The sequence below is a fragment of the Cajanus cajan genome, chromosome 2 (assembly GCF_000230855.2).
Source record: "Cajanus cajan strain Asha chromosome 2, NIPB_CcT2T_4, whole genome shotgun sequence".
NCBI lineage: Eukaryota > Viridiplantae > Streptophyta > Magnoliopsida > Fabales > Fabaceae > Cajanus > Cajanus cajan.
In genome coordinates this window covers 2284918-2295000 of record NC_138518.1, presented here as the reverse complement: position 1 = coordinate 2295000, position 10083 = coordinate 2284918, and the positions used below count along the sequence as shown (strand labels likewise).

Below are 10083 nucleotides of genomic sequence, written 5' to 3'. Positions count from 1 at the left end.
ATCGTCAGCTCTAAATAAACATGGCCTCCAAAGGTCTTCAATAATAACCTATCACTACTTTACTTCTATGTTAAGTATAATCATCGATCGTAGTCCAGTCGCATGGAAACATGTAAGGGTAAGTTAAAGTTAAAATAATCAACATAAACAATAAAAGTAGTATAGAAATAGAAACAACTATACTATCAGCATAACCAATCCAACTTACTATAACATAGTATCAACTTACAACTTTCAATATAATATAACATGTTTTTAACTTGAATAACACACCTCAATTTGTGACACCGCAACACATGTCATCACAAGTCAACATTGCATATGAACAAAACAATTCTATCAATACATCATATGCACAACACAACAACTGTATGCGTTATCACACATTTCAACTAGGAGATCTCCTACAATGTAGGTCAACAATTTAAATGACTTGACTTTACCGAACCAATAGCTCGATCTTTTCAATCCAACTAAATTAATAGCGAATTGGAATACTAATCCTTAACAACATGATTTCTTGGATGTCATCAGTTAAACTAGAAAGTCTAATATTCTTGTCAAGGTAGAATAACTTGGGCGAAAGCCTACTACTATTTGCGAGCATTAGTAAGCTACCTATGAGATTAGCTCGCCAACCACCATCCAAATACTACTCCCTTCCAGTATTTAGGGATTTATAGTCCTCAACCTTATACCTTTAATTTGCTCGCTTTGTGCACGTATATCTTGACCTTACCCACATTCGAATCAACAAGTCGCTTATAGTTGGTATGCCTTGATATTACCCATATACCACATCAACTAAGGCCTAGAAAAAGGCTCAATTATCCACTTCAAGGGTTAACTTACCAAGAAGAGTTTTCAACAAATTGAGCTCTCGTAGCACCACAATACAATATCCTCACAATGAGATATACAACTTTAAAACAATTTTTCCTCTAATCCTAGATCAATTAACATAGTACAACTAATGCCAAAACATTCTCAACATAGTTACTCTACTTAAATAATATACAACTGAACTCAACTTTCAACCATTTAATCAACTTTATACAATAAACTATTCCAAGTATAAAGATTCAACATCATTTATCAACACACAACATATAAGACAACTAAATCATCATACAACATGTAATAAATCCAACTATCCTATACAAGTTCACCAACTTCATAAAACAACACGTTAATTTTAAGCAAACAGTGTAAGACACTATCCACTTGACACCCGACGCCATTGAAGCAAGGAGCCCTTTGCCTCGTCCATGCCTAACGTCACACAATTCATGTTTGGTGTGGATTACGTAGATTCCCTTAGACCCTCATGTCTGGCATGGCAAAGTCTCACACCTAACCTCACACCCTATGTCATTTAAGCCACGCCCGGTGCTAGTTCAGCCCAAGGCAATTCTCTTTCTTTATTTTTGGTGTCATTGATCCTATGCCCAATGTGAGCTAAACAGAGTGCCCTTAATTGAACCATGCTCGACGCGATGGTGAATTTTGCACTTGCAAACTCATGAGTTTGCCTTAAACCACCTAAAAATGGATAGAATCAAGCATGCATTATAATAATACATGTCTATTTATCACATGTAACTCATTTCTCATCAAAATAATGACATGCAACCACCAATTTGCTCAAATCATCAAACCCACCTCCATATGTAACAAACACCAAAAGTTCCACAACTTCAATCATGCAATGTGAAATCAACCAACACATTAATGATTTAATGAAATCCATCAACATGCAACTCAAATAATTCATCAAGAGTCCAATTTTTGTCTTCCCTTACCTCTCTAAGTTTTTTTTTTTTTTTAAATTGAATTTATGAGACTCAATTCTGAAAAGAAACCTTATATGCTTCCTTCCATTGGTCAAACAAAACTTTTACAAGAGAACCCCTCTATACACGTAAAACTCATAAAAAATTACTTAATTATGGAGTTCTCAATAACTCAACAATAAATCAACATAACATAATTTTTTAATAAAATCAATAATACTCAATAAAAATGTACAAGTAGTATATTTTTAAGGTTATTATTGTAATAGTATAGACTATTTACTCTTAAAACATCTTACTCCATTTGTTCTCTATGTACGCTTAATTTATTTTAATGTAACTTTATTTTTTGATATAATGTTAATGATGTGAAATATTCACTAATTTTATTAATAACTAATTTTCGTTGAAGAACATAATTAACCATTTTTAATAGGTTTTAACTCTTAACAATAATTTTTTTCATCCACAATACTCAAATCAATTTAAAAATATTTTTAGTATAATTTTTAAGGCTATTTTTTAAGAGTGTAGACTATTTACTCTTAAAATTATATATCACTCCCTTTGTTTTGGTATATACTTTTAATCCTTTATTTATTTTTTCACTTAAATATAGCTTTTTAGATTTTTTTGGTAACCATCAATGGCGTGAAGTACTAACCGACTTATATGAAGACTACTCTTACCTAGGAAGCTTAGTTGGACATATTTAACGAAATCTTAACTCTCAATTACATTTTTTTTATCCAAAAAAATTTGAATGAGTGGCATTACTTAAAAAAAATCAAATCCAAAGCAACGGAAACGACTGTCTAGTGATAGTTAAATGTAACTCAATTTAAATGAAATCATTAAAAGTATTATACGTATTCATTATTAATAAAATATCATTAAATATTTGTATAAAAAATTAAATAGTATATTAAATTAGTCATATTATTTAAAAAATAATAATTGATTCATTATTATATATCATCCCTACTTTTATAACCTTTCTTTAGTGTCATCATGAACTACTACAAATAGTTTAAAATCTAGTTTAAGCTTACATTTTTCATAATGTTTGTTCGATCATTAAAATTATATTTTAGTGGGTATATTTACTCAATAAAATTTTTTAATATCAAAGGTGAAATTCTTTTAATGAACCTCGGCTAACCCTCAATTTTGTAAGTAAAATATAAAATCTTATTATACATTATTGAGTTTTAATTAACCATTAAATAGACAATGATCATGTTATTGACTCATTGTTGAATAATTTTAAAGGTACAATTTCCTATCTACTATTTTTACTCATTAAAAAAAACCTCTATTTTTAAATTTTAATACAAATCTTCTTTCAAAGTTAGTTATATCTTTAATATTTTTTAAAATGTAGCTAAATTTAAAAGGAGTCATTCAATGCGTTACGGACAGCATGTGCATCATTACTCATAAGGATGCACTAATTTCATGAATAAGATGAAAGGATAGGACCTTTGGCATGAAAATAGATTTGACCATTAAAAGATAATTCCAATTCATTATTTCTTTTAATTTAGTTAAAATATTAATATTTTTTAATAAATTTATTATAAAATAAGTATTTAATTTAATATTTTATAATTTAAATTATTACTCTAATCGTTGGGAAAGAATTTCGGCATGCAGAGGCTGAATATTTTTCTTAATTTAATTAATATTCTGATTCTATTTTTTTATTTAATTAGTTTTTTTTTCTTTTTGATAAATTCTTTTTCTTTATTTAATATTTTACCATTCAAAAAATATATATAAAGAAACGTCTAGTATATGTACCTGTTTCTGGTCCCTGCTTCCAAGCTTATGCATTCTTTCTTTCTCTCTCTCATTCCGTGAATTTCTGTTGCATTGTCTCTGCAGAAAAAGAGCTTCAGAAATGGTGAGCGCTGCAATTGCTCGTAACGTCATCGGCGTAATAGGTTCCTCTCTCTCTTCTCTCTCTCGCTCTCTCTTTCTCTCTCAATCGCATCATGAATTTTTTGTGACTTTCGCTAGCATCATCGTTAATGCATGATCGAAGTTTTTCGATTCAGTTTTGATTTGAATTGAACGTGTTCCTTTGGTGGAAATCAGAGTAGTACATGATTTTGCAAAGAAATTTTTTGCTTCGTTCCAACAACTTTTGTCTTCCCGTTTTTTGCATTGTTGGTCAATTAATTTAGAATTTCATTTTGGATTTAATAGTCATTCTATTAATATGCTCCATTTCTCCTATCACTGCAGTTTTTGCACTTCAGAGTAACATTAGTTACTTTTTGTTCTTAATTTGTTTATTCAAAAATTATTCTACAACTATGATTCAAAGTAATTTATTTATTGAGAGGAAAGAGTATTTTAGTAAAATTATTAAAAAAATATTATATTTATCGTTATTTTTAATTTATGTTAGAAATAAGTACGGAATGGATTAGATTGGGTCCATTTTTGTCCAAATTTGACCTAATTTTTTGATCCGTCGATTTTCTAAAACTCAATTCGATCCAACCAAAGATTGAAAATATATGGAATAAGGTAGGATTAACCAAACTTTGATATATTATATTAATTTTAACATTATGTATAATTAAGTTACAAATTTAAAAAGTATGAAACTTAAATTAATGTATATTTTATAATATATATATATATATATATATATTTTAAAATAAATAATTTTATTATAAATATAATATCATGTTATAGAAAGTATTATTAATTAAATAAATCTTTATTATTAATATACAATAATTTAATAAAACGTATTTTTTTAAGAAAATATTATATATTAAACTAGGTTAGGTGGTCTGAAATGTAACTTGAACCCGTTCAAAAAAATATATTGGGTTCAAAGCCTAAACCCATCCAAATTAATCTCAAGTCTGATCGAATTAACGAGTAAGGTTAGGTCGTGGTCACGTCTAATCTATGTGTAAAATTTTTAAACTATACTCATTATGAGATGAAAAGTGTAATTTATGAAATAATTATTGTAAATTTATATGTATGAAAGCTTGCGATTGAACAATAGTTTAAGGCCACTTTACATTGTCAGTGTATAATTTTTTTCCTCTTTAATTTTTATGTGCAAATAATATAATTTTTTTAATGCAATCAACTAGTCAAAAATTATTAATGACATGATTTTTATAATAATTATTATAAAATTTAATAAATTTATTTTATTTAATAGTTTGTTATCAAATAATAATATATTTTGTTTTACATTTTCAATGCATAACTTATTTATTCACCAATTTATGCTTGAAAAGAAAATTTCAAATAATAAAAATTTAATTTTTATCAATAATTAAAGTAAAAAATTATACAATCAACCAACCATAAATCATTACTAATATAATTATTGTAAAAATTAAAAATTTAGTATACATAATAATTTGTAATTAAATAACAAGAAAAATATTTGTAATAATAATAGTTTAGATGTTAACAACTTTTAATCCATGTAGCATTGTGATCACTAGATCTGTTTTGAGTTCTGAGCGTATCTGTTTTCTTTTTCTGGGTGCAGGGAATGTCATCTCCTTTGGCTTATTCTTCTCACCGGCGTAAACACTCGTTCTCTGATTACTCTGTTTTGCCCCCCCTTAGTTTGTCATGTGTGCACTCTGCTTGATTCATTGCCGTTGTTTTCAGTTTTCAAAGCATCCTTTGATTTCACAAGTTTTTACTAAATGGTTAAAACTCGCGTATATATACATTTAAATAATTGCATAACTTTATACTACATATAAATATTTTATATGAAAACTAATGTGAATGATTAGAGTTAGCATAATATTGTGGAGATTAGAGTAATATCTTCAAAGTTTTAGGTTCATAAGTTGTTTGAATATTTAAAAAAAAATTAAAAATTATTCTTTCCTCTTGATTCATAGTACTAATGTTTTGGAAGACATCTAATGTCAATCCAAACATGCATTATATGTCATTTATTATTAGAAAATTTATTGCTATCTTCAAAACAATTTTTTTTGGTCAATTTTAAAATATTGATTGAATTATATTCACGAATTCTTTTTATACCAATAGTTTCAAAACTATTAAAAAAAAAAATACTATAACGTTGTTTTTTTAATTTAAATTTAAATTTTTTTTCATTTTTTATAACTTGTTCCATGTTGAAGATAAATAACGTTGGCTACAAAACAAATACAAAAACTGAACGGAAACATATACGAAACTCTTAATTTCTGTCAAATAAGTAGCTTATTTTTTTTCCTTTTTTAAATTTCAAATAATCAATAAAATACTTATGAACGTATATTCGTAGAATTTTGTACCAATTTTTCTCATCCTAAATAATAGAACTTAATTAAAATGTTAAACCTATCAACTCAACCTAACTCGTTTATTTCACTAGTGAGACTAACAAACTTTGCTACTTAGAGAGTTGAAATATACAAATTCAACCCTTTGAAAGGGTTACACAAGTTAATTCGTAGGATTGGATTGAAACACATTTTGAAACCAGGGTAATTTGTCATTTTTTTTATTTATGAAAATATGTATCTAAATATATGTATATACCGAGTACATAGAGCAACAATTTTTTTTCTTCCCTGTACTAGAACTGATCTACGATACCAAGAGTAGTTTAAAAATAAGTTCTATATCTTATATAGGATACAATAGCGCTTATAAATAATAATAATAATAATAAAAAGTTATAGCATTGAAAAAGGGAGATGAGAAAAGCTCCTAAGGTATTCACAAGTGTAAAAAATAAAATAAAATATAAGTATGAGTTACTTATTAAGATACACCATTATAACAAAATATACATACTTTTATTTTTATTTTTATAAATTACTTAAATATAATGTGACATGGTAGGATTCAGACAAAGTCAATAAGAAACTCAAAATGAGATATTAAATATACACCCATTAAAGATGTTCTTCCATATACAAAAGAAATCATTAATGAAAAACGATGCATTTCTCTTAAATATACGAGTTTGTTTGTTTATTTAATTATATGTTGAACTATTTACATGAATTACAGTCCAACTTTCTATGGAATTATAAAAAAGAAGGCGGTGGAGGAGTTCAAGCCTGATCCTTACATAGCTACGGTGTTGAATTGTGCATTTTGGGTGTTCTATGGAATGCCATTTGTGCACCCACACAGCATTCTAGTTCTCACTATCAATGGCGTTGGGCTTGTGTTCGAGTTTGTCTATCTTACCATATATTATATCTATGCTACCAACAAAGGACGGGTGCGTGTGTTTTCTCTCTTACTGTGCCATTCATTTCTGCATTTATGGTCCCTACTTTGATGCCTCAATCTTTTTCTGTTTTTTTTTTTTTGCTAATAATATAATGTCCAGAATGGCCAATCTAACTCTCTTTTTGACTCTTGAGCAGTCATGAAACCTTTTGTGGTAACAACTTCACATGATTTTCATTTCTAGTCTTCTGAATTGGGAATATCATTATGGAAATTAATACAATTCCCCAAAATTTCCCTGGCTAAGCTGACTTATTAGTTGATACGGTAACAACTTGTTCTTTGTTGTCTGGGTTAAACAACTTGTTCTTTCCTTGTCATACTTTTATAGAAATGCATTTATATTTTCAAATATTTACTGGATTGACAGAATTCATTCAACTCTCATTTTCACAGTTATAGATATTCTATCACATGGTGGGTCCAAATTATGTGTAGCATATTTATAATAATAAGTTTGACAATGCCGCTTTTTTCATTAAATGGATTTGACTATGAAAATAGCTACTATTTAATTTCATTTTTGGGTGTAAGCTATTAAAAAAATTTTTAAAAAAATTCAAGTATTAGATTTTATCTTATAATAAATTAGCATTAAGTGAAAGATGCTTAACAAGTATTTTAATATAATATCTCATATATTTTTTTATCCATATGTACCAAAGTTAATTAGTACTAAGTGATTTACAATAAATTTATAATCTTTTCAACCAACCTAGGTAAATCCTTGATATAATTTTCCATTAATTGAGACAAAAGATATGTTACCAGATTTCATCTTAAAATTAGTTAAAAATGAAATTCTCTAACAAATATTTAGACCTCACCTCATTAGTTGAGGCAGGCGTTGTGAGATTATTTTAACAGGTAATTTATAAGCGATAATTAATTTAGAGTTAGAAATATTTTTGAATATAAGAGTTTGGTTTTATTTTAAATCATGCACAGGTACATATATATTTTTGAAGGTATCATTGTATTTAAGTGGAGTGTCAGAAATATACTCTTTAATATCTTTCTCTTAACATATTCTAATTGGTTAGAAATTTTGAAAGTTACAAAATCAAGAGAAGAAATCATTAAATAGAATATTAGACCCAATAAATTTTTTGTTTTTTAATAAAATTTGACCAATTATAGAGTGTTAGAGAGGTCTCCTATTAGCATTTCTCTTATCAAAATTTTGAGCTGTAAAAAAACTTGCAAAATCAAGAGAGGATCGTTAAACAGGGTGTTAGATTCACCAAATTATATATTTTTTAATAAATTTTGACTAATTATAGAAAGAGTGTTAGCAACGTATTTCTAGCTTTTCTTTTATCTAAACTCTGAGCAGTAATAAAACGTTGAAAGCTGATGAAGATTATGCTCTGTTGTATTACATAACTGAGCCAATCTTAGTTATATGCCATATTTCGTGTCATGTGTGAGTTAATATTCCCTAGAGTAGAGGTTCTCTCATTGGCATTTTACTTTTAACAAATATACTGGTCCCCCTATATATGTAGAATATATGTGGACATCTATCACCTAATTTGCCTAGTTATTTGTTAGTTTAATTTTGATGTATGTACAGAATAAGACTCAACTTGTTCCCTAATTGAATATGTTATCATTGTTCTGCTATTCATTGTCTCTTCCCTTACTTCAGAAAAAGCTACTGCTTTTTTTGCTCATCGAGGTCATTTTCTTTGTTGCCATTGTTCTTGTAACAATGCTGGCACTACACGGCACACGCAAAAGGTCGTTAGTGGTTGGTGTTCTCAGCGATGTGTTCAATGTTATGATGTATGTATCTCCTCTTACAGTTATGGTAAGTCTTCTATCTGATTACTTACATGACTGAGCCATACATTGATTCATACATAATCAATCAATTCATGCATAACATTTTTCACACCTTTTGTCTTTGTATGTATGATGAACAGGCAAAGGTTATAAAAACTAAGAGCGTGAAATACATGCCATTCTGGCTCTCTCTCGCTAACTTCCTTAATGGTGTGGCTTGGACAACATATGCTCTCATCCACCCGTTTGACATTTATGTCTTGGTAATTATCAAATTCACTTTTCACCTTTGTTAATTTCTATTTCTTGTCGCTTATTACCAATGCGGTTTGTACGAGTAGTGATGATGAACTTAGTTCATAAGCAAGTGGTTAGGAGTTCCATTTCTGACTGGACAAAACGTGGTTAGAAAAGGATAATGTACCTTTAAATGCTTTCCAATTTCTCTTGTTAATCATTAATTAATAATGTTGTTCTGATTTTTACCCTTTACCTTGGTATGATCTTGTAGATCAGCAATGGAATTGGAGCAATTTCTGGACTTATTCAGCTTATATTATATGCTTGCTACTGTTCTTGTAAGAATGAAAATGATGATGACAAGGATGGTGATCATGAATTGAAACCAACTGGGGTTCAGTTCACTAACTTAAAGGGAGGAGTTGCAGTCTGATGACACACCAACATCAATTAATCCTTAATTTCTTCCTTTCTTTTTCTATTGGCAAAAAAAATAAAAAATAAAAAACAATTTTATATATTTAGTTTTAGATATGGACAATGGTTGCTTTTATAATTTGCGTGTGACGAATGCTTATAGAAACTGTTTTGATTTTTCATTTTTTTTTAATTTTGATATCCTGCATTTTCATTTTCAACTTTTACAATTCTAAACTCGCGATCGCGAATATGTACATATTTGCTCGGACCAAGATTCACAACTAAGAGAGAGATTTTTTATTTATTATATATACAATAGGAAGTTAAAAGTCCAAACTAAATGTTAGGAAAAAGAAAAACAACAGTGACGCTCAAGCCCTGGTCACACCAAATAATGTGTTTTGAACTTATCACCAAATCAAATGCATGTTTGTGTAACATCATTCCTGCTAATTGTACATATCACCTGCTTAACAAAAATATAATAATTTTAAATAAGATGAAACTTGAATTTAGGTGAATGTGATTATTTAATTATTTAATGTATTAATGACTAATAAATATGTGATGTTATACAATTGAC

The 10083-nt window shown here is 28.1% G+C and overlaps 1 protein-coding gene across 2 annotated transcripts in view; it reads left to right on the top strand.

Annotated features, from left to right (window-relative positions):
- The window catches only part of LOC109812556 (bidirectional sugar transporter SWEET6b), a 14026-nt gene extending 4336 nt beyond the window's left edge, over positions 1 to 9690 (top strand). For both annotated transcript variants that reach the window (XM_083067796.1, XM_029274233.2), the window contains 6 exons: positions 3681 to 3739; positions 5329 to 5365; positions 6825 to 7041; positions 8704 to 8865; positions 8981 to 9103; positions 9352 to 9690. In XM_083067796.1, coding sequence (XP_082923922.1) covers positions 3697 to 3739; positions 5329 to 5365; positions 6825 to 7041; positions 8704 to 8865; positions 8981 to 9103; positions 9352 to 9513 — 744 coding nt within the window. In that variant the 5' untranslated portion in view covers positions 3681 to 3696 and the 3' untranslated portion in view covers positions 9514 to 9690. The remainder of the gene's footprint in view (positions 1 to 3680; positions 3740 to 5328; positions 5366 to 6824; positions 7042 to 8703; positions 8866 to 8980; positions 9104 to 9351) is intronic.
- The last annotated feature ends 393 nt before the right edge of the window (positions 9691 to 10083 follow it).